Source organism: Bactrocera tryoni, chromosome 3 (genome assembly GCF_016617805.1).
Source record: "Bactrocera tryoni isolate S06 chromosome 3, CSIRO_BtryS06_freeze2, whole genome shotgun sequence".
In the NCBI taxonomy this organism is placed as follows: domain Eukaryota; kingdom Metazoa; phylum Arthropoda; class Insecta; order Diptera; family Tephritidae; genus Bactrocera; species Bactrocera tryoni.
The window spans coordinates 76,469,478-76,495,247 of NC_052501.1; the positions used below are offsets into that span (position 1 = coordinate 76,469,478).

Consider the following 25,770-nt stretch of genomic DNA (forward strand, 5'->3'; position numbering starts at 1 on the left):
AACACCTGAAGGTATTTCTCCAACTTTGGTGCTTGCAAGTTGCAAGAGTTTAAAATGCTCGTTTGCACCCGAACATAGACTTTCCTTACTTGTTTTTTTTTTTTTTTTTTTAAACTCATATTATTTGATATTTTTGATATTTTTTCAATTTATTTGCTTTGGTTGGCTATTTCAAAATTTTAAATGTGCATATCTAATTTTTAAGATTTTATTTTTTTCTCCCCTCATTTTTTAGGATTTTAAAATTTTATTAAATACGAATTGTTGGATTTTTAAAACATTAAATTTATAACATTTTTATTAATTTTTAGATTTATCATGTAAATCGTTTTTTTATTTTGTTTTTTTTTGGAAATTTAAGTTATAAATCTTTTATAAAAATTATTTTAATTTTTGTAATATTAATTTTTTATAGTTTTGACTTTTTTAATTTGATTTTTTAAACTTCAAGTTTTTTCAATTTTAATTAATTTTTTGTAGAATAAATTTTTGGTTGTTTTTGTACGTTTTTATTTCAAATTGTTTTATATAGAAAATAATCACCAGAATCTTGTCTTTCCTAATTTATAAATTTATAATACTTTTATAAAATTGTAAATTTATTAACAAATATTTTTGATATGTTAATTTTTTTCATTTTTTATTTGAATTTTCACATTCTAAGTTTTTTTCAGTTTTAATTTGTTTTTTATTTAATGATTTTTTTTGGTACAATTATTTTTTGTTATTTTTGTACATTTTCATTGCCTTTTATTTTGAATAAAAAAAGCTCACTAAAATCATTTCGCTCAATAACAATGTGATTTAATTTTGTTCTGCAAATTTTCGATATGAAACACCCTGTAAAATCAAGCTTTTTATAACTTTTCTGTATGCCCCATTTTCATCAGACAAATTCAAAACATTTACCAAAGTTCTTGCATTAAAAATTTTTACCAAAAAAGTGTATGTCAACTTCCCTCCTTGTATGTACATGTATAGTTAGTATATATGTGCCTGTGTATGCGCCTATGAGAGCGCTTATAAAATTTGATTGCATGTCACTTGCTCGCACGCTTTAAAACGCTCCGAGCAAAAAGTCTACTGCTGACATTTAAGTAGCAAAATTTGCGCAAATGCAATTGACACTCCCCTCTCTTTGATGGCGACCAAAAAAAAACTCAAAAAACAGCAACAAAAACGGAGAACACTCGCCAGAGCAAAGTGGCTGTGAAGGCCTCTTCATGAAAATAGCAGCAAAAAACAACAACAAAAACTAATAAAAAATAATTTTTGACAGCATTTATCAGTGTTGTTTTTGTTGCTGTTGTGTGTATATGTTGTTCATGCATTTGTACGTGTTTTTTACACGCATGTATTTATTTTCATGCGTGTGTGTGTAGTTATACGCGCCACCAAACACGCAAATAAAAATCAAATAAATCTTTATGCGCCCGCTAAAACAGTAACAACAACAACAACAATAAAAACTTGTGTTTTTGCGCACGAATAACTGTATGTGCATAATAAAAGTTAATAGAAAGGTAATTTGACAGCTCTGAGCACATGTATGCCCCTGTGTGCGTGTGTGTGTGTGTGCGGCGCTGTTAAAATGCTTGTAACTAGCATGTTAAACACACACATATGCATGTAATTGTAATATTTAATGTTTTGTTGCATAAATAAAGAAATAAAACTCTTTCAAATGTGACAAAATTATAAAAGCCGCTTTGACAGCCATTTAATTAAAAAATTATTAAATTATTTATAAACATTTTAATTCGTGCGATAAATGTCAGCCACCACAAAAAAATATTGATTTCTATTTTTTCAAAATCTGAATAATAATTAATGTCATAAAATATTTTTTTGGTAAAGAAAATGTATTTTAAATGACAATATTTTTTGAAAAAATTAACAAAAAAAAATTTATTCAAGCCAAGTGTTGTCAGTTTGCACAAATTCAGCAACAAAATTTTTAAAACAGTAAAAAAATACAAACATACAATTTAAATGTCGACATTTTCATGGAAAAAAGTGCATAAAAAATTAATTTAAGCCAAGGAAAGTCAGCTTCTACAAATGCAGCTACAAAATCATTAAAAAAATAAAAATTGAAGATTTTTAATTCTAAAATTTAATTAAAAATATTATATAGTTAAAAAATTAAGTTTAATTAAAAAAAATAATTTTAATTTAAAAAATTATATTAAGAAATTAATTAATTTTAATTAACAAAAATTTAATTCCAAAAATTTTCATTAAAAAATTATTTATTTTAATTTTTGATTAAAAAAATGAAATTAGTGAATTAATAATGCAGAAAATATTTTTAATTTTTGAAAAAAAATTATTTTAATTAAGAAAATGAATTTTAATTAAAAATAATAATTTTAATTTAAAAAATTATATTAAGAAATTAATTAATTTTAATTAACAAAAATTTAATTCCAAAAATTTTCATTAAAAAATTATTTATTTTAATTTTTGATTAAAAAAATGAAATTAGTGAATTAATAATGCAGAAAATATTTTTAATTTTTGAAAAAAAATTATTTTAATTAAGATCGATGAATTTAGATTAGAAATAACAATTTTATTTAAAAAAATTTTTAATTTTAATTTATAAAATTTAATTTAAGAAAGTTTTATTAAAATATATATTTTTTTATTTTGTGCTCTTCCGATCTAAATAAATTTAGTGAATTAATAATATTGTGGCTTATGAAACATCAGTCAAAAATATTTAAACACATTTTTAATTAAAAAAATTTAAATCAGCATAATAATTCAATTCGTCTGCTTTCATCACAACAAGCACAATGCAGTTGCGGAAACTCCCTCCTCTTGTATCTTTGCCTCAAACCCATATTCACATAAATCAAAAACCATATCGAAATACTTATCACACATACATTGAGATAACACACATACATACATATGTTTATAATTTAATATGAGAACGGTTCTTCAAATGTATATTAAATACAAAGGAAAGCCGCTTAATGCAGCCACCTAACGCACACCCTCAAATTTGTGTTGAAGTGTAAATGTCACATTGACGAGTGCACAGCTGTTGCAATTAATGTCAGTGCAGTGCATTAGAATTGGAATTGACAGCTGTTTTGGAGTCTTATTTATGTATGACGAACTAACGGCAATTTACATGTAATTGGACGATTTAAATAATGAGTGGAAAATAATAAAAAATAATAATTTATGCGAACATGTGTTTACAAAAAAACTTGATAAAGTGTGGGTGACTTTATTTTGAAATGAAAAAAATTAGATTTGTGAAGTGAAGAGGAAAAAAATTATTAATATTAAAAATAAAATAAAAAAATCTAAATAAATCGATTATAATGGAATTTTTCGAGTCAAAAAATGTTTTGAAAAGAGGTTTTTTCAATATTTCTTTTATTATATATTTTATTTTATATTCGAAATGTTAAAAAAATTAACATATATAAATTTTCTAATTTTTTTAAATTTCAAAAAAAACGATATTAAGTGAATTAAATTACTCCAGGAATGCTTTCAGTAGCTGCAAAAACAGAATATTAGTTCCCAATAGTATTTGATTTAAAACATTGTAAAAAGAGAAGAAGTAGATAATAGACATATTTAAAAAAAAATTTAACAAAAAAACATTATTAGGTATATGACTTCAATAAGATAATTAAATGTGCGCCTGAATGTAGGCCACATATTACTTTCGGCAATTCAAGCAAAGTCACAAACCTAAAATGAGCCGTTAATTGTAATAAAGGTGAAAAGTAATCTCAATAGACACAGAGTTAGATGCTGAAAAACAGTTTATAAAGCTATAAGATATGTATGTCAAACAGAAATAAAATATTTGTTAAATCTTAAAATTACTTGCATGAAATTATTTTCTTAATTTAAGTCATTACTTTTCTACTTTTTGAATTATCTTTTAATTCTCTACTTCCGTTTGAAGATTATTTAAAGAAAATTTTTATAAATTTATAATATTTTTAAAATGTATTGTATACAAGTTGCTACATTTCGTGGTTCCCTAGTTTTTTAAAGAAAAACACAGAACACTATGTCGCTTGGGAAGGTCGGGTGGCTTCAGTTCATGCACAAAACAAAAAATTACATTTTTGTTAAAACTCATAGACATTATTGACGTTATGACCTGCAGAAATCATGTATTTTTAAATTAAATGAACAAAGTGGTTGGCAAGACGGCAGCAACAGATTAATTGGATCCCCAACTATTGTCATCCATTTTTCGAATAATCAGTCTTTTCATATATACGTTAAAATCCACTTTCGCATATATAACAGCAATTATGCTGTTATTGAATTAAATTTGCACCTTTATACATGCTTTATACAAAAATATAAAATATATGTGTAATTTTGCACGACAATTATTTTATTGTAGAGCGACTGTACTGTCAGTGAAATCACAGTGGATTAACACATTAAAGTAAATTTCACCCTAGCGTTAAAAAAATTTTGAAATACTCTGGCAAACATAGTGAAAATGTGCAGAGAAGTATAAAGTGAGTGGCCAGACACATTGACATAGATATGCGAAAACAAGCGCGCAAAAAAGCATTAAATTCGCACAAGATCAAAAAAATACGTATGTATTTAGCTGCGAATAAAGAATGCAGGGGGCATTTATGTGAATTACACTAGAAATAAATAAAATTGTACATTAAATGTTTTGTTAAATTTGTTTAAAAAAATTTGATAAATTGAGGGTGAAATCAAAAAAAAAATAATAATAATAAAAAAATTAATCTTCCAAGTTGTTTTCAGCCAGAATAGCCAGAGTTTCTTCGCCTCTTAGCATGGTAAAATATACATATTTCATCGAAGTGTTTGAAATTATGAAAAAAAAAATAAAAATCGTTTCAGCATTTCTTTCCAAAATCGCCAGACGCTCAATTTAAGGATATTTTAAGAGTTCACAGGGTTGCATTTGTGATCCTAACTCAACAAAAAACCGTGACCATATGTTTTCCTTCAACATAGAGAGCTACTTTTTATTTAAAAATCCCCCTTAAGCTCAGCTCTTTTAAATTTCCTAAAGGGTCTTCACCAACATTTCATGCTCTATCACAAATAAATCCTTTACAAGTGTGTGTGTGTTGGTGGTAAGTACATTTGAGCTAGTTGAAATGGTCAGATGCCAAATAAATGATTGTGTCATAAATAAATTTATATCTATGGCAGCAGAAAAAAACTAAAATTTTTTATCGCGAACGCGCAAAAATATACGAATACGCTGCAAAAACAGCTTTTGGCGGCCACAGCACAATACAAGCGAGATAATAAGCGATAAAAAGATATGAAATGAGAATGTCACCGACTGTTCAATGCGTGGTTTTGTGCTACAGTTCGCAGCATTGTGCCACTTTTTTTTTGTGCCTGGCAGTAAAGGCTCCTAGGGACGGATTGGCTAGTGATGTGGATGGCCCTAGCATGGATTTAAAATGGTATTTTCGGCGAGAAATGAAATTTTTACGCAGAAATTTAATATATCATAAAATATTTAATAATAATAATACCGAACGATTACCCTCCTCCCGCCCAACCTACGCGAGGGGCGCAATCCGCGAACGAGCGGAATTAGCCGAGTCATAAAAGGCAAGAGAGTTTTAAGCGTTGCGATCTTTGCTTTAAAATTTACGGTACTGAAAGATGATTAGTGAGCTAAGCTTTAATTAATTTCGGAGAATTTTTGTAATAATCCAAAATTTTCAAAATTTCGCATTTTTCTTAAAATTTTTTTATTTATTTTTATTTTTTCACTCTGGCAACACTGTCAAACAAAGAAATCTGTTTTACCCCTCCATACTTTTTAATTAATTTTGTTTTTTTTTTGTAAAAATTTTCTAATTAATTTCACTCTGGCAACACCATCAGTACTAAAAGTAAAATTTTCCATTACATAACCTTAAAAAAAATTGCTCATACGCTCGTGCTAACATGCTTGAGTTAACGTTTTTAGCGATTCTAAAAGTTTGAATAAAGAAATAACCGCTAAAAAAGTCTATAAAAACAAAAGCAAGGAACAATAACACAAATTCAACAGAAAAGCTTTGCTTTGTAATTACAAAAACGTTCTATAAAGATAAATAATTGTAGCAAATGAAGTGCTGGGATTGAAAAAATAGTAAGGAACAGTGTGCGTGAAAAGTATATTAAAAAAATATGCCGATATATGTTCATATGTATGTTTCTTTATATGTGTATACGTATGTATGTTTGTATGTTTGTAACTGTGCATTTACATAAATGAAAAGCCATTTATCATACGCCAAAATGCGCTACCACCACAGATAAATTGCCAGTTGAACGCATAAAATTTTACAGTGCGACCATCGCTTTTACTCATCGCTTTACTGACCAGTAGGAAATTTGGAAAAATTTGACATTTTTATTTTTATATGTAAAAAATACTTAAAAATGTTATTTCAAGTAAAAAAATATTTACTTGTAACGCATAAAATTATACTCTGCATTTGTGGCAACTAGGAAATTTTGTAAGCAAAATATTTTTATATGTAAAAATTCGTAAAAGATTTAATTTTAAGTAAAAAACAATTTTTTTTTAAGCAAAGCCAAGTAATTGAAATTGTGCATTAATTTTTGCAAAAAGTTTTTTTTTTTTTAATTTTTAAAATAATTTAAAATATTACAAATAATTTTTGAATGCATCAGCCTATATATATATTTTTTTATAAAATTATGCATAATTTGTAATTTTTCATATTAATAAAAATATTAGTAATATTAATAATAATAAATAATTAATAGAAAATATTTGTACTTCAAAGTGGCAAATATACGCTACAAAAACATTATATGATTTTCAATATTCTTATTTTACAAAAATTTTTACGACGCCCACAGTCACACAAACTAGTCGCAAGCAATTTTGGTTTTAAAATGTCAGCGCTCTCCAAATATTTCAAAACTAAAGCAAATAATAATATTTTTTTTTGTTTTTGTATAAAAATTAGAGCTGTTTCCAAATATTTTCAAAATAAAGCACATTTTTGCAAAATTATTTTTTCCTAGCTTATCTACACTTTATGTTGTATTTCTTACTGGGTGCTTTAAAGGCACCTCTACTACGCTCGTGTATCATAAAAATCACATTTAGTCCCAGCTACTCATATAAATAAAATTGTCAGTCGCATGTTTCCGATTTCCGGTTTACTTTCAGTTTTGTACATATGCGTGCGCTGGAGTGTTCTTTAATTTTTTTACTAATTTTTAATGGGGTATGGACAAAGGCAATAAACTCTTATTTTAGTTATTCTTATTTACTCCTGTACATTAAAATATATGAAATATATCTATGTTCTGAAGCTATGTGAGTCGTTTTGACAGAGGCAAGGGCACAATAGACCTTATGTCACGGTGGAAACATCAATTAATAACTATCTATCCATCTAATTCTTATTTTATATAATACAATTTTCTTCTTATCTAAATTTAAAAGTTTTCGTCCAAAGCATAACTCGATTTAAAACTGCTCGAAAAGTTGTTTTTGTTTTGTTTTTTTTTTATATAAAATATACACCAAACAATACATACAATATAGGCTCCAAAAGTGGAAAATAACTGCTTCTAATTTTTTCTCTACCTAATATTTTCATAAATTGATAAAAATACACCAATGATTTGTAGATATTAAACGAGATATGAATATCACGAAAATATATTACCAAAGCTTTCAAACTGTTCGCAGTTGCTATATTTTCACATTTTTCTTCTACAACAACTGCGTACAGTGACATCTATATGAAAATTAAGTCAAACAATATCTATATATTTCCCCAATGAACATGATCATCCCAAAAGTATGCAAGCGATTTGTGTATAAAAAGCCTAACTAAAGATTCCTATAGGAATTTGGTAACCTACTTTTATTGTAGGTAAAGAGATAATAAAAGTGTAGGATATTCCAAAACTGATGAACAAAAAATGACACTAAAATATAATAATAAATAATTATAAAAAAGACTTCTAGATAAGTACAACCAACAAAGGATTCTCCTATAAAGCTGTTAACTAATTTGCATAAAATGACGGATAATAGAAAACATTTCAATTGCAATTCAAAATGCAAATTTATATACTTTATAAATAATAGGCGTGGTTTAGCCAGGAAATCAATCGAAGAAAAAAGTGTATGTGATTTTTTTTGGAGGCGTGAATATCAGCAAGTTAAAAAAAATATTAATATAGTCCATTATCTCATCATAGCCTCCTCTAAAACACTTCACAACTGCTTCATATTTCAAAGGTTTTCGGTGCCTGCAGTTTTCTTAACCTCTGGCAAAAAATTCTCAATTTGGTAACGGTCAGACTACTAAGCGTTTTGCTAATTTATATGTTCGCACATGGAGTTCCTCTATTCTATGGCTTTACAAAGACTATATATAGCAGTCCAAGCGCGATCTTCGATCAACCAACTGACCTGCGGTCAGGTAACTAAGCCGGCGAGTTCATAACCTCAACTCCATTCGAAATGAAATAGTTTTTGTTGCATCATAGTAAGAGGAACACACCCATACGTTGACTTTGGCTGACCAGGAAAGATATTTGATATGAAATGAAGTGTTTTCTGGCCTTCATATACACTCTCGGCGTCCTCCGGCAATAAATATAAGAATTTTAGTTTCGTCGGACCACAATGTGTTGCGCGAAGTGGCCAATGCATGTGCTCTTCAACAAATTGAGTTCTGTCCTACTCATGGCGCGTTTCTTGGACTTCTGCGGAAAAGTTTAGCCGTTATCAATTTTTCATCTTATAATGGAATTTTTTTATAATGGATGAAGTAACGCGGTAACACTAAGATAAAAGTCATCTTCTTTTTTATACCCTGAACAGGGTATATTAAGTTTGTCACGAAGTTTGTAACACCCAGAAGGAAGCGTCGGAGACCCTATAAAGTATATACAAGTAAATAAATGATCCGTCCGTCCCTCTGTCTGTATATATACGAACTAGTCCTCAGTTTTTAAGATATCGTTTTGAAATTTTGCAAACGTCATTTTCTCTTCAAGAAGCTGCTCATTTGTCGGAACTTCCGATATCGAACCACTATAATATATAGCTGCCATACAAACCGAACGATCGGAATCAAGTTCTTGTATGGAAAACTTTCACATTTGACAATGTATCTTAATAAAAGTTGGTAAGGTTATTTTTTAAGGCAACAATGTAATCTCCGAAAAAATTGTTCAGATCGGATTACTATAGCATATAACTTCCATATAAACTGAACACATAGTTACTAAAAGAAATGCAGCTATAAAGGGTATATTAGCTTTGGTGTAGCCGAAGTTAACGTTTTTTCTTGTTTAGGTTTAAATGGCATTTTTCGGGTCAAAACTACAAATTTCCTCAACTTTGACCGCGGAAAACCATTTTTCCCTTCTTTTCGGACCTCCGCCTCGCCTATAAAACCCCACTAAATTTATACAGGGGATCGATCGCATTAGCAAGGGCGTGCAAAAAAATTTTGAAAAAGTAGGCGTGGCCCGCCCTCTATGTAGTTTAATGTACATATCTCCTAAACCACTGAAGCTACAATAATCAATCAAATTTATTTGGACCCCTATTACCTATAGTTGACTTTTTACAAAAAATATTGCTCCATGTGTCAGATTTATAATTGAAATTCAGAGAGAATCATTTGCTGATAATAGTATGCCTGTGTGCTAGAAATGTGTTGAATGGAGTCAATACTTAATTTATCCACCATATACAGGTACATACCTTATATAAAGATTTTCGAACTTTCGGTTGTTTTTATACAGCGTTGGCATACATCGGTCAATATCTGAGTTCTCTTAATAAAATTGAGGGAGTGTGTTTTTCTTATAACGGTGCATATTTGTGCTTAGAATGAATAAAATCGGGAGAAAACTCGCGCTAGATCCCACATAACTAACTGGACCCACATATGTGTTTGAAAGTACTTCCTAAGCTTTAAGCTATGCAAGATTGAAAGAGTCTAACATGTGCGATTGTACCTCTTAGCTCTTCCGTGCTTATTTGCTAATACTGTCATTTACTTAATGATTTTTAAAACTTTTTAAATATTTATAACAATTATATTTAAAATGAAAAATATATTATCTATCATGCCCAAAGACAACTAACACAGCTATAATTATAACGGTATTCATTATAGTATGGCGTAAAGTGTTGAATGAACCACCAAAGAAAGGTTTTAAATTTGCATAGCAAGCACTCACGAGCGAACTAAAAATTTTGAAAATATCTCGATTTTTTTTTGCTGCTTACAAATTCAAAATCCTATTACTTTTAATGCATAGTTTCTATAAATAAATTAAAAAAATATTTTTTGGTAGAGTTTGTTATCGAATATTACTGACAATGCCAATAAATACTTTCAACGTTGCCAACATTTACTTCTTACAGCGCCTTTAATCAATGCCAAGTTGCTCAGCTTTCAATATAGTAAAAATAAGAAATACTAAAATTTTAATGAAAAAAATATATGTATGTACATATATCATATGTATGTACATATTTCATACATATAACATAAATTTCAAAACACTTATATAAATATTTGCTATTATTCTTAATCAACAGCACAAAACTAAATGCATTCCTTATAAATTTTCATAACTGTTAAGCATATTTCTTTGCCAATACATTTTCTACATTAAAAATTTATTATTTTCTCTACTTCCAGCTCTAGCTACTCGTCTATAATAATAAAATCACATGCGTAGTACTCATAAATATATACGGACGACTTAAGCCGGAAGCTGCTGCTCCCACGAAAGAGCTCGTGTGTTTAACGGAAAAGTGAATTATAAAATTGTGAGAAAAACATATAACAGTAAGAACGCAATTGTGAAAATGTGCAAAAGATTAACGCTTAACGGTGAAAGATTTTAAGTGAGTTTCAAAATAAAATGCGCAACCACATATTGTGGCATAAAATATTGTGCATGTGTGGCATATGCAAATCCCCAAAAGTTATAAACCACAAATTCTTGTCATAATACTCTACCGCTTATGTTTGCTGCTATATAAGTTTGCCAAAAAAATATAGAAAATTAGACAAATCGTGCAATTACACGCTGATAACCCAAAATCTAAGCAACTACTAGCATAACCTTCAATTCTACGCTTTCCACATTTCATAACTGCCAAGATGTCCTCGCAAATCTCCGCACCCTTCTGGTCACTCTGCATAGTTCTAGCTTGCATACTTGCCAGCCATTGCACGCATTCGTCACGTGCACGCACCAGTCCATCAACAATGACGCGCAACATCGAAGAAGAAAATGGTGAGTGCAAAATGAAGAACTACTTTTTGTGTATTTGTTAGAACTAATAGTTAGCAATAAGGAAAAAATTGATGTAGTTGCTTACTTTGAAAAATTGTTTGCGAAAAATTATTTCTCACTAAGCCTAGAAGACTTCTAAGTAATCTGTTTCATATGACTGGATTTAAAAAAAATATTCTGGCACATCTGCGATATTAAATCTGGATATTGTTTCTGGGTAATTTCGCTGTACAATATTTAAAAGTCAACCTGTTTCATATTACTAGATTTCAAAACAAGCAAACTTCAAACTTTTGTTTGCTGTAATCTTATACAATTTAGCCCTATATTAATAAATTGTATAAGATTACATTGGAAGTTAATTTTTATATAACTGGCAGATGTATCCAAGTCATTTTTCTAACGTCACCACTAAATTTGAATACTTCTCTGGAGAACTTCCCACCAAAATTCAACCTTTGTTATGTCTCTTTCTCTTCAATCCTTTTAATAGCCTTAAATATGAGTATTCTTCCGGTGAATTCCGCTCTAAAGCTCACAAGTAAACCCAATTTTAGAAAGTTCCAACGTTTCAAAACAAAAAAAGCTGTTAGGGTATCAGTGCTTAAAAGATATATGATGGAATATATATGATATGCCATATGGGATCTTCGTTTTTACTGCAATAAAGATTTGATTGAGAGGAATTGAGAGTTTAATATATAGTACTTTTGACATTGGTTTCTAAGATCTGCATTCTATGTCTAAATTGCTTCTCCTAAAATTTTTTTATTCTTCAATCGTTTGTGGCCTATATCTATCATCGTTGTATCAAGCTTTTCACAGTTAGCTAAAAACCTTTTTTCCTAAACTCCTTATAAATTTAAAATTCTTTCTTATCCAAAAAATATCTTCAAATTAGGACCAGCTTTGGTCCCTTGCGCCTAGGTAAATCATTCCAACGTGTTTTGATTTTCCTTATAATGCTTTTTCCAGATCGTAGATCGTCTTATAGACAATATACCGGTTTGTCCAAGGTTAATCTGATTGCTCTCGATGCCTTTGTGACCTGACACTGAGTAGGGGTGAAGTCGTTTGGTTCTGGCGACACTCTACACTAGTGCACTGCTTTCCAAGACACCTCTGCTTGATATGCAGAACGAGGTTAAAACCTTTATTGCTGCTTGACTGTCCTCGTATATGTAGACTCTTGAGTTGTTTGCAGCTGCATTAGGAGCTAGCTTCGCGGTTTTCCCAATAGTAAAGACCTCTGCTTAAAATATACTGCGGTAGCTTGGCAGCTTAAAAGGCTTCATTAAGTCTATATCTGGATAGTATATCCCCGCACCTACTCCGTCCTCCATTTTCTAGCCATCCTTATAAATGTGTTGTCCGAAGCTATCAGGCCTTTACGTCAAGTCGGTGTAGATCAGAATTGATCTTACACTCGTTGCACCGGTGCATGAGAGACGGAGAAAGACTCCAGGTTGCCCTGAGCGTCTACCTACGCGCATAAGTATTGCTGGCCTTTCTTAATATTTCACCCACATTGTGCTTCCACTGCGGTTTGCTGTACAAGACTACCCACTGTGTTGAGAGGTTTGGTCATTATTAAGATTTCGATGTCGTCTGCATTTCCCACTATCTTGGGCACTTTGCCGTCCAACTCCTTTAACAGTTTATTCACCACTAATGTCCATAAAAGCGGAGATAGCACTTCACACTGCGCAGTGCCTATACACATTTCTTTGGTCTTTTTAGCATCGTTCTATTTTGTTCTTATTCTTCTAGATATCAAGAAGATTCTTACCCAACGTTGTATAGCACCTATTGACTCGATTCAGAATAGATTTCGTAGAAACGTTATTGAAAGCTCCAGAGATATCTAGGAACACTTACGTGACGCTGCATATGGAAAGACAGAGAGAGAGTGGGAGAGTGAGAGAGAGAGAGAAATGTTACTTCTTACCTGTTACTAACCTTTATGTAACTAGTAATTGAGTATGGATGAAGGTGTAGCAAGTTCTAGTTTTCTACTGTGACTATTTAAATTAGATTGATCTCTGCAGCATCGAAAAAGCGACGAGCATATGATTCCTCTGATATTTTACTATAAATTGAGATATCTGTAAGTTGTTTAGTAAACTTTTCCTCTTCTTTCTGACATGCGTTAAAGTGTTGTCTCCACGAACAGTGAGCCTGTTTTCAACACCTGATGACTTTTCTACTTTCTCGCCAAAAATTCACTTGGAACTTTAACTGCCGGGAACGGCTGCTATTAGCAGAAAACTTATTCTTTAACTCATTGAATCGCCGAATAGTACTTCGGTACTGGATTAGTATTTCGGCCAATCAATAATTTCCAATTAAAGAAATTGGAGCAAATGTGCACCCATTTTCGGGCACTTAATCGCAATTAGATGCCGGCTCCATCACACTCAGACCAAGCAGCGTACGAACACTTGCCACTGATTGTGTTTTCGAAATGCAATTTGGAGAGCGTTTTCATAAAACTTATATGCGGGCGGGCGAAGAAAGTTCACTACAACATATGGCAGAGTGTAATTTGCCCAACAAGTTAAAGTCATCAACTCATTTTAATTGGCGGTTACACAAACTAAACTAGATAGACACAAGTGGGGAGAGGGGGTAGAGAACACATACTACATATATACGAGCATGGTATATACTGAAAGTGAAGCGAAAGCATAGCGGTAAGGCGCTGAGCGTGGGAACAAGATAGCAAACAAAAGAAAATCCTTGAAACTACGCGGCTGTTATACAACCATGAGTCGAAGAGCTGCGAAGAGTTTCGACTTTTGTTAAATTACACAAAAAAAGCATAGAAAAAAAAGCGTAATGAGAAGTAGTGAACAGGAGTGAGTACGAGTGCATAGGAGTGAGTGGATGTGGGGAGTGCAGGGAGTACGAGTGAGTGGGAAACGGTGGGAGTGGGTGGGAGGAGCGCAGTGAGTAATAGCTAGGCCGGCAAGCACTCACACACTCATACAGGCAGTGAGTGAGAGTTGTTGAAGATGAAAACTTTTTGGCTAAAATAAATTCAAATTCAAAGCACACAAAATGGATCTATGGCCTAAGTAAATAAATGGCAGCAAGCGGTGGTACGCTCAGCGGTTGGATAAATGTTGAGTGCTGAGCGGCAGCATAAAATATCGAAAATAAAATGTAAAAAGTGTAATTTGGCGGAAGTTGGGACCGCGAGTGCGACTGCCGAGCGCAGGTGGGTGCCAGAGGGATTAGGTTAGATTATGCAAAATTTAGTGGCTGCCGCATGAGAGTGTGAAGCTGAACTGAACTAAAAAGGCAAAGCGATTAAAAATGGAGCGTGGAAAGCAAAAGCATAAAGAAAGTACATGAAAAAGTTAAAAACCATAATTGCTAGAGCAAGAGCACGTAAATTGTATACACTTCAAACTCTATGCAAGACTCGTGCAAAGTTTAAAAATCTTTCGTACAACAAATCCGGGACGCTATCGTTGCGCCGAAATCAGTTAGTCAAGCGAAAATTAACCAACTGAAAGCGGTCAAAAGCGCTATTGATTGAAAAGTGCAAAGAAAATTCGAAACAACAACTATAAAGTTTGGTAATAAAAGAGCGACGCGAATGCAAAAAAAATACAAAGAAGATTACAACAAAAATGTGAATGAGAGCACATGCGGGCGACAGGATTAAGTATTCTTCGGAGCATGGCAAACTTTTAGTGCGCGCGTGCTGGGAGTTAATGTATAGCAAATTAATAAAAACGATCCACCACTAGTGGAGTGAGAAGAGTGATGACTGAAAATCGAACAAAAATCGAAAAATAATGAGAGGAAAAAAAAGAGGTAGAAAATGCAAGGCATGAGCGGGAGATGGTGAGAAGTTTTCAAGTGGCGACGGAAGCACGAACAAACGGAAACTGGAAAGCGAAAGAGTAAAATAAGAAGAAAGGAAAATAATAAAAATGCAACAACAAATTAATAGAACAAATATAACAACAAAAACAACAAACAAAATTACATCAACAAAAATGCAAAAACTAGAGCTATGGAGTAGAATAGGTAAGAAAAATAGAAGCAACAGCAAAGATTACAACAACAACAAACTAAAAAATACAATAACAACAAAATATAAAAGAAAGTGCGCAAAAATATAACAAAAAAAGAGTACAACAACAAAAAGTACAAAAACTAGAGTTATGGAGTAGAAGAGGCAAGAAACAGCTGCAACAACAAATTAAAATAATACAACAACAACAAAAAAATACAACAACAACAAACCAGAAAACACAACAACAATAATATAAGAAAAAACATCAACAAGAAGAAGATACAACAAAATCAACGGAAGAAATACAACAACACAAATATAAAATACAACAACAACAAACAAGAAAATACAACAATAACTAAAGAAAAACAACGATGACAGCAAAATAAAAAGTAAAACAACAAAATAAAAAAACAACAACAATGTCAAAAAATTACAACAAAAAAACTTCTCAAACTACCGCAGTGACGAAATTTTTTTGCAAATCAGAAAACCAGCAGCAGAATTGTTAAGAAAACGCCACAACAACAAAAATCATGAAGAGAGGTCAGCAAAACATAAGAGCTTGGTCAAACTTGCTGCAAACTATGAAAAAATCCGGGAAAACAGTTCGCCAACAAGCGCAAAGCCATAAGAGTATCGCAAAACTTGGCGAAACTAAAAGCGAAAACACAAAAAAAAAATACTACAACAAAAAAATTTACAACAACAAAAAATACTACAACAACAAAATTTACAACAACAGCAGCAAAATTTTTCACAACTAAAATATATCGCCGCCCAAAAATGCCAGCCAAAAGTTGCGCACTTCCTCAGTGTCGCTGCTTTTATTATTGTTTATTTGTAGTTGTTTTTGCTATTTACTATTAAGCCACTTTTGATGGGACGCATTCAGCGCTGTGTGGCTATGCGAAAGTTTGTTTGGAAGTTTTGAACTTGAAACTAAAATTTTTTACACTTTATTACACTACTTTGGCAATGAACGAAACAAAAACAAAGAATAAAGAAATAAAAAAGCGAAAAAAATCAAGTGGACTGCTGCCCACGCACCTTGCGTATATAAAAGAAAGCTGTCGCGCGTTGCCCGATTTCATTATTCAACATATGCCTGCTGTGGCGGTGGTGCAGGAAGTTCAATAAGTTCGCAAACAAAAAAAAACTTACAAACATAAATATTTTATGAAGCGGCGATGGGCAGTGTGGCTTAACGCCGCCTTACTTTGCGTCTCACACGCACATCCTTGCAGCTTATGCAATATGTCGCGTCATAGTTCAACCGAAATTCAAGACTCACCACCCCCAACAGCACACATTTTTGTTATTGTTGTACGAGAAAAAAGTTGCAAAAACACAAAAAGTATTCTACTTGCCTCTTCAGTATTTCGCCTTTAAGCTCTCCACTTTGGATTTCATTTGACCGATAGCTGCTCGCTACGTTGCTCTTTTGAAGTATTTGTTAGCATTATACCCTAAACATACTTGTATACTATAGGTAGTTCGTCAACAATCAGAAGGAAACGTCAGAGACTCTGTAAATTATATATACACACATATCCATATATATATAAATATATATCTATAAAAGATCGTCGTGACAACCTGAGACGATTTAGTCATATCGGCCTGTTTGTATATACGCGAAATTGTCTTAGAGTTTTTGAGATATCGATCTGGAATTTTGCTGGCGGACTTTTCTCACCAAAACGCTGATCACTTATCGGAACAGTCAATATCAGATCACTATAGCATATAGCTGCCCTAAAACTAAGTGATCGAAATTAAGTGCTTGTATGGAAAGCTTTTTCATTTGATGAGATATCGTCATGAAATTCAGCAAGAATTATTTCAAAAGAAAACGCTATAATCCACGAAACACATGTTCAGATCCGGCTAATATAGCATATAGCTGGCATACAAACTGGACCATAAAAGTCAAGTTCTTGTAAGAAAAACTTTTTTATTTGGGGAGATATCGTCACGAAACTCGGCGGAGCTTATTTTCCAAGACAACACTACAATCTTCGAAAAAAATTTTCAGATCGGATCACTATAGCATATAGCTGGCATACAAACTGGACCATAAAAGTCTAGTTCTTGTAAGAAAAACTTTTTTATTTGGGGAGATATCGTCACGAAACTCGACGGAGCTTATTTTCCAAGACAACACTACAATCTTCGAAAAAAATTTTCAGATCAGATCACTATAGCATATAGCTGCCATACAAACTGATCATCCACAGACCAATCAAAACCAAGCTCTTGTATGCAAAATTCACTTGTGTAGGGTACTAAAGCTTCCTTGCAACCCAACTTAACTTTACTACGCGTTTTATTGTTGCTTTTGTATTTTTTTTTGTGTAAAACAGCAAACCGTAAAGTATGACGGCGCCATCAATATAAACGTCAGTCAAATGTATAACCAAAAGTGCCACATTAGCAAAGTGTTCGACACCAACAACTTACAATATACTTAAGTACAGTTTCAGCTTGATTATCCTGCGTAAACAACAACAAAGGCCATTGTTGTACAAACCTAATCTTTCTGCACACTTTGACACATTAAACTTAAAAGTGAAAAATGGATGTTAATAATGATAACAACAAAAATGTTGCATGGAAAATTGTAAAGTCATCAATACAGTGGCGATCAGCGATGAATCAAGCAAACAACAAAGAAAAAAAGCAAATTTTGGAAAGAAAAAAATATTTGGAAAGTTTTATCTAATGCTGGCTAATAATGTGTGCGTGTGCGTTTTATGTTGTTTTACAATTAAAAAGTTTGCTCATAAATATTTTATGGTGCTAACAACTGCTGCATTTCGAGCACTTTTTTCGTTTAATCACACAAAAAACTTCAAAGCAGCAAAATAAAATTTTGTTTATTTACATACATATATTTACTTATATATTTTATAAGCTAAAAAATTAGGCTAACTATGTTGTTGGTAGCGCCATTATTGACCTTCGAAAATTAAAATATATCGACATACACTTGTTAAACCGTAGTAGACTTTTAGGCGCTTATCCTCTTGCAGCCAATGTGTGCTAGATTGGCGTTTATTTAGGGGTAGAGAAAGTAGCATATTAAACTATTTTAGTGAATTTTAGGTTTTTATTATTTTTCGGGTAATTTTCAAGAATTTTCATAATATTTTCTTTTAACTTTTTTACATTTTTTTCGCAATAAAATATTTTTAAATTGCAAAAATGTTAAAATTTGTATGTTGGTTTCATATCTTTCTAATTATTCATTGAATTTACAATTTTTGTTGGAAACCATTGTTTTAATTGCGCAAATCTTCTAAATTTTTTGCCACAAAATCAGGCGATATTGAATGGTGACCTAAATCCGAAAATAAAAAAATATTTTTATTTATTTTAAACACAAGAGATACTTGATATCTATTTGATTTTTGCTAAACTATGATAATAATAGCTTCAATTTTCGCAAAACAAAAATTTGCTCTACGTCAGGTTGGGTTATTTGGGTATTAGGTCACCTTTGTAGAGTTAGAGTGTAGACAAAACCTTTATAATGCCAAAAACTGAAAACGATAAATGAAATATGTGCTTATTTGTTAGCGGTAGTAGCTCTGTTTTTTCCGTGGCGAGCTGGAGGTGGTGTGAGTCGGGCCATGCTTGGGTCCTTATTATGACCTGGTTAAACTTTCTTCGCGCTTTTTCTTTGTCTCGTGCTCTAATTATTACTGCAATGTCGTCCGCGTAGCCAATTAAGTACGATTCGTTTGGCATTTCGAGTTTTAGTACAGCGTCGTAGCTGATGTTTCACAAGTCTGGGTCTGGAATGGATCCTTGTGCTGCTCCTGCCGTGACCGCTATCTGTCGTGATTCTTCTTTTGTTTGGTGCATCGGCTTCTCTACAACTGGATCTCTTGTAGGATATGCGAAGGCGGAGGAATGTACTTCTGTGTTGGGCGATACTTTCAGTTCACCAGTAAACTATTGTTTTATGTTTGCTGTGGGAAGCCTTTAGGTATTGATTTTTCACCAACTTGTTATATGAAGCGTGGTGTTTTTGGAATTTTTTCTTGCAATTATGGGGTAGGATTCGTGCTCCAGTACTTTTCCTGTGCTGATTAGCGTTTGTTTCGGTGTTGATCGTGAAAGAAATGTGCAGATGAGCGTAATCGTTTAGGACTTTCCATTTCTTTATTGAGCCTGCCGTGCATTCGGATGATAAGGTAATGTCCGGTCTTCTAAACGTGGTCGCATTTCCTGTATTGAGCACTATTAGACAAAGTTGCGCAGTCATTTCTAGATTGCGCTTTCCTCTCGAGTCTGTGTTTGGTATACCCCATTCTACGGCTTTGGAATTAAAGTCTCCGGAGATAATTAGTTGACCTTCTTTAGACCTGACTGCGTTCTCAATACTGCTGAGATTTTCTTGGTACTAATGTATGCTATCGCTTGGGGTCAGGTAGAAGGCTTTTGGAGTTTTCCTTCATCGCAACCTGCAGTTAATTCAGCCAATTTTAATACGTACCTGTCGCAACAGTAAGTCAGCCTGATTGAGCGTTATATGGTATATGTCCTTACCTGCTTTCCTGTGTTAGTTGCTGTTATGCTTATCGCCAATTCTTCGATGGGGTCCTGTAAAGCTTCTTTTACAGCTCTCGCTACTTCCTCTTTTGTTGTGAGTGAATCAAAGCCTTTAGTCTCTAAAGTACCCTTTGTTTTAAGGTCAGCCATAGTTACAGATTCTTTAAGGTTGGTCGTGAGTGCTTCGCAGAAGCTGGCTTTTGTGGACTTTTCCTTCCCCAGCTGTAATAGTAGGGCCTCGGCTCTTGTTTTGTGGATCCTTTTGATCTTAACCTTTAAGATCTACCGTGCTATTCTTAAGAAGCTCGACTATTTTCTTCTGCTGGATTTATCATCACGATTTCTGATTGTAGTTTGGAAATATTATTTGTTCTTTGATTTGCAGCTATATTCCTCCCTTTTTGTCTCTCTTATTTTTATAGCGTATTTGTGTGCTTCCCATACTTTTACTTTGTTTCCGCGGGTCTTCGTGGCCTTTTAAGGCAAACCCTTTCGCCGCTGGCCATCTTTCTCATTTTCAGGTCACACTGTTTCTCGAGCCTCCAGAGGGCTTGTCGCGCGCCGCTTCGAGGTTGTTGGCTCTGAGGTCGTGATACGTCTGCTTAGATATCCTCGTTTTTTCTCATTTTCTGTGAAGAGCCAGTTTCTGCTGTAACTCTTGATTACGTCGAAAAATTCATCTAACTGTGCCGCTCCGTTCTTAACATCCATGTTGTCGTTATTTTGTTTTGCCATCGCCGTCTTCATAGTTTGCACGCTAGCCTTGTATTTTTATAAGGATCCCTCTTCTGCCCATCTTATTTGAGTAACATACTCCTGTTTCGGTGAGTTTTGAGGTCTTTCTGTGGTAGCAACTGGGGTGCTCTTCCCTTCTCTTTGCTCTACATGTAAGTTGTATAAATATTGGGTAGTCGAAAAAGTCTTTTCGTATTTTGTCAATAGATGCCGCTGCTGTCGTATATCATCAGTGCTACCAACCACATTGTTTCATACCATATAGTGTTGGAAAGGAAAGATCTTAAGCTTCATTTCGGCGCAAAGAAATTAAATTCGGAGAAGTTGAAAAAAAGTTACAGCTGTTCAAAAATGAGCGAAAATAATGAATAAATTCGCTTTATTTTGAAATTTTTGTATAAAAAAAGGGAAGAATGTCACGCAAGCCAACAATTAAATTTGTGATGTTTACGGAGACTATGCTGTATCAGTTCGTGTAGCACAACAGTGGTTCGCTCGCTTCCTTTCTGGAAATTTTGAAATTTCGATTTACAATGAAAGAATAATGTAATATCTCTAGGGAAAAATGGCAAAAAGTGGTCGACTAAAATGGTACATATTTGTTTATTTATTTATTTGCATAAAAATAATAAAAAATAAGTTGAAGTTTGATTAGAAATACGAAAAGACTTTTTCGACTATGCAATATTTTATATAAATATGAAATTTTTAATTTATATTTCAATATTTTATGTCAAAATACTTTATTTTTTAATTGTTTATATAACTACCTTAAACCGATCACTCATCGAGTTCCAAGAATCAAATATTAACACACAATTTCAGTTGATATGACAACCTTTATAATTTCTTTTACCTTTTCATGCATGCTATTATGTTATGAGCTAATATTTTATATGATTTAACTGATATTATAAACCTTTTTTATCATTTACATTTACACTTGTTGATTTGAGTACTCAATTTCTGTTTCATTTTGCTTTGTTTACTTTCAGTTCGATATATTTTGGAAGGTAAATTTACTCTTTATGCATAATATATACTTGTATCATACGTATATGACAACCTTCCTAGAAGTGACATTTGAGTAGACACCATATATTGACTAAGAAAAGTATGTAAAATAGGTTTCCCTTATATACACATGTACATATATGTATATGCATATATATTACGCACGCTGAGGTCCATAGCCACAAAGTTGTTGACAAATGGAAAGCTGCTGCGGCTTAGATGGATTTCTTTGCCTTTGCAAACTAACTTTCTAAGCCAACTAGAATCAAGTCAAGTCAAATATAAACCACCATGGAGGCACGCAAAAAGGTAGCCACTGCGTAACGGATACTAAGTAAACAAAATACTAGAATGTGCATGTGTGTGTGTGTGTGTGAAAGGTAAAAGGAAACTTTGAAAAGTCAAAAGCCCTAAAAATCAACCGAAAATTTGCGACAACACGAAGAGCGAAGAAGTCGAAAGGCAAAAAGCTGTAGGTATGTATGTGTATACATACAAGGGTAAGGACAGTACATACACAGAGCACACATATACACATGCAAGCAGTCGTTTTCAACTAGTATAAAGAGAGTGTGCATTTCTGAAGCGGCCATAAGCGCGCCGGGATTCGAAATTGACATTTATTCGTAGCAAGAAAATAGCAACAAAAGCAAAAAACAAGCGAGTAGCTAGTAGTCAGACTGAGTCTTTAACGCAAAAAGCTGCAAGTAACATACTTATATGTTAGAAAAAAGCCACACACATATGTACATGTTTTAGCAGGATTGGCTTTAGTCCGTTTTAGACTGAAAAAAATTAGAAACAACAACAACAAACAAGAAAAAATTTAACTTTGGCTGCCTCGAAGCTATAATACCCTTCACGGGGGCATTTCTTACAGCATAAGAGCGTATACAGAAGCTTTATGCTGCTTCTGATCAGTCAGTTTATATTGCAGCTATATGCTATAGTAAACCGATCTGAAAAACTTTGGAGGAGATTGTAGCCTAGTTTTGGGCAATAATAACGGTAAAATTTTCGGTAGCTATCTTAGTGAAACAAACAGATTTTCATACTTGAATTTGGTTTTGACCAGTCAGTTTGTATGGCAGCTATATGCGAAATTGAGCCGATCCCAAATATATTTTCAGAGATTGTACTCTACCTTAAGGCAATAATTTGTGTAAAATTTCGTGGGGATATCTCGTCAAATAAAAAAGTTCTCCATACAAGCACTTAATTTTGATTGTTCAGTTTGTATGGCAGCTATATGCTATAGCAGTTCGTTATTAGCGATTATGGCAAATAAGCAGTTACTTGAGGAAGAAATTAATGTGTGCAAAATTTTATGTCGATACCTCAAAACATGAGGTCCTTTTCAGGGCATAAAAATAAACAAGCCTTTGAGTAGCAAAAACCCAGCTTTGACAGCCACTGGGCGTCAACTGAAGTTGTGCGTTCGACGTGTTGCGCCCAACTCTACTCATTCGAGAGCCTGTTGAAGAAGTTGCTCACTCCTGCTGACGCCCCTCCGCTTCCATATGCCACTTATGCTGCCAAGCAGTGAAAGCTTTTAGAGCCAACAAGCCAGCAAAATCCAAGCCACCAAATTGAAGCGCACGTAAATAGATTCTGCTGTTTTTGCATTTGTTTTTGCTTTTGCTGTTATGCTAACATGTAGCGGATTTTGTTTTGCGCTGATTCGCTTGCATTTACGAATTTGCAGCTGCATTTTTTGTACATTCTTCACATTGCTGCCGTGAGTAGCTTGTGCAGCTGAGCGCCGCTGTGACGTTAGCAGCGGCAAGATATTGAAAATGCATAGATGCGAGGTATATGCAAACATAAATTTCTTTATATGTGCTTGTATGCACATGCATACCTATGTGCTGCCATAGTTAAATCTCGAGCCAGCGCTGGGCGTACGTGGCGTATGCGCGACACATGTGTGGCATGCGTTTCGCCATTTTGTGCATTTAGCGATGAGCATGTCACATGTCGTTTTCTCTTCTATACTTCTGAGCAGCTTAGCGCTTAGACTTGCCGTTATATGCGCATATTTTGACATACTTTTCGTAAGCGTTGCGCTGAAAAGCAGGCTTTTGCCGAGGCTTTTTTGGTGTGCGTGAGTGAAAGTTTTTTATATTTGTGTAAAAAGAGTTTTGTGACTACTTTTAGAGTTTAAAATTTTAAGTTTTATTTGCGGTTTGACATATATAGTTAAAAATTGTAATGTATTCTATATCTAACAAATCACCTAATAAGCTCCTTTGTGGCTTTGCAAAGGCCTTGTGTGCTTTAGTAGCTTTTAACATGATCATGACTGGCATCTGTTATCACAGTAAACAGAAAATCGTTTGAAGACCAGCAGTTTTTAGGCGACAAGCTAATTAAATTGTATATTTTTTTGAATATTTATTTTCCAAAACTAGTTGAATGAAATTGTATAGGAGATATGAGCTTATTTGAAAGACTTCTTTAGCGCTGTTTTCAGATTTAGTTGAAGTGATCGGACGTTCTCTTACAATCTTCTTATATTTGGCTGGTAATTATCGAAGGAATACAGTGTTTGATAAAAAAAATGTTTTTTAACCACTTTGAAAAGAAATTTTTTCACAAAACATTATTTTTTTCCCAGTGAAGCCACAATTAAAAAAAAAACCAAAAAAATATTTTTGATTAGTCCTTCCATGATTGCGTGTGTTCATCTATAACAGTAATATTTTATTAATTTGGGCCGATTTTAAATCTTCTTCACCGATAACAAAACCGTAAAAAATTCTGTAAATGTGCATTTGTTTCATTTATTAATACAATGAAATGCTTCTTTAAATAATGTCCAAAAAAAAAAAAGACATTTTCCTGACTAGCAAGTAGATATAAAATAGATTTCAAAAAATCTCAAAACCAAACCAGTGTTTTCTGAAAGTTCCCTGAGAACCTCCTCTTTGGGTTTCTACTTATACTTTCCCTTGTTTTATGCTCCCTTGTGAGACCTTGACAGATTTGTGAAACCTTCTTTTCGCTTAAACTTGAACGTTTTCTTCATAGCGATTTTTTTTTAATATTTATTTTGCATATTGAGTGTATTTGATAAGGCTAAGCTCTATACAGACTTTTCTATGAGACCTTTAAAGATTTGTTAGACTTGTTTTTAATAAAAACTTCTCAACTTACTTTGTAATCCTTTAAGGGATCGTCTAGGTGTGACCCTCCAAAAAAATCACTAATTTTCGCCATTTTTTTTAAACTTGAAATTAACTAATCGTCCTGGCTTTTTCTTAAATTAATAAATAAACGATTTCGGCCGCAATTTTGATCTAAACCAAAAACTTTAAAAATATTATTAATTTGTAGGAAAGTCGCTTGTGCTGTGAAAGCTTTTTTGTTTTTTTCGAAATTTGACAAAATAGTGGCAGTTTGAACAAAAATGAATAGATTTTGGCTCTTTTTCGACAGTTTTTCAGTTCAAGATTTCAAAGAAAAAAACAGCTTTCATAGCGGACAGAGAATGACGTTATAAATATTTTCTCCAAATTGAAACTACATTTTTCAAAACTCTTTTTTTGAGAGTGAAAACCGCTTTTAAAAATACTATTCTGAGAAAAAAAGGTTTAAAGATTGGAGTCGCTATGTTCCCCACTCGGTTGCCTTACTACAAGAAATGCTGTAGCGACCATTCCAATTTGAATTTCGATTTTTAGATTTGAGAAAATGTTCATTATAGTGTATATTATCCGATAATGCAAGAAAAAAAATCGAGTTTTTGAAAATTTCACACAGAAATGATCCCTTAATAGTAAGATAATTTTCACAAAACCTTAACAAAGCAAGGAAAATATCTTTTATTGGGATAAGTGTAACGAATTCTAATTGAAAACCATTACCAGTACAATAAAATTTCATATAAGCATACTTCTAGGCTCATTGGCTAATATAGAGGATTATAAGAGCCTGATAGTAGGATTGATGCAGTAAAAAACTGCCCAAAATCTACTTAAAACTAAAAATTTGATCGCATGATGTTCGATCCAACTAAATATCACAAAATTTTATTATATTACAAATGAAGAGCAGACTCATTCACTATCACTACAAATTTTCTTAACAAATAAAGCTTCTAAAAATCTATGTCAATACAT

At 32.7% G+C, this 25,770-nt stretch overlaps 1 protein-coding gene across 7 annotated transcripts in view; it reads left to right on the forward strand.

The window, feature by feature from the left end:
• LOC120770434 overlaps positions 1-25,770 on the forward strand; it is a 295,387-nt gene that overhangs the window by 10,331 nt on the left and 259,286 nt on the right. For 6 of the 7 annotated variants that reach the window (XM_040097896.1, XM_040097901.1, XM_040097899.1 and 3 more), the window contains exons 2-3: positions 10,707-11,310; positions 21,631-21,648. In XM_040097896.1, the coding sequence (XP_039953830.1) occupies positions 11,175-11,310; positions 21,631-21,648 (154 nt within the window). In that variant the 5' untranslated portion in view covers positions 10,707-11,174. The remainder of the gene's footprint in view (positions 1-10,706; positions 11,311-21,630; positions 21,649-25,770) is intronic. The other variant, XM_040097898.1, reaches the window with a different exon arrangement.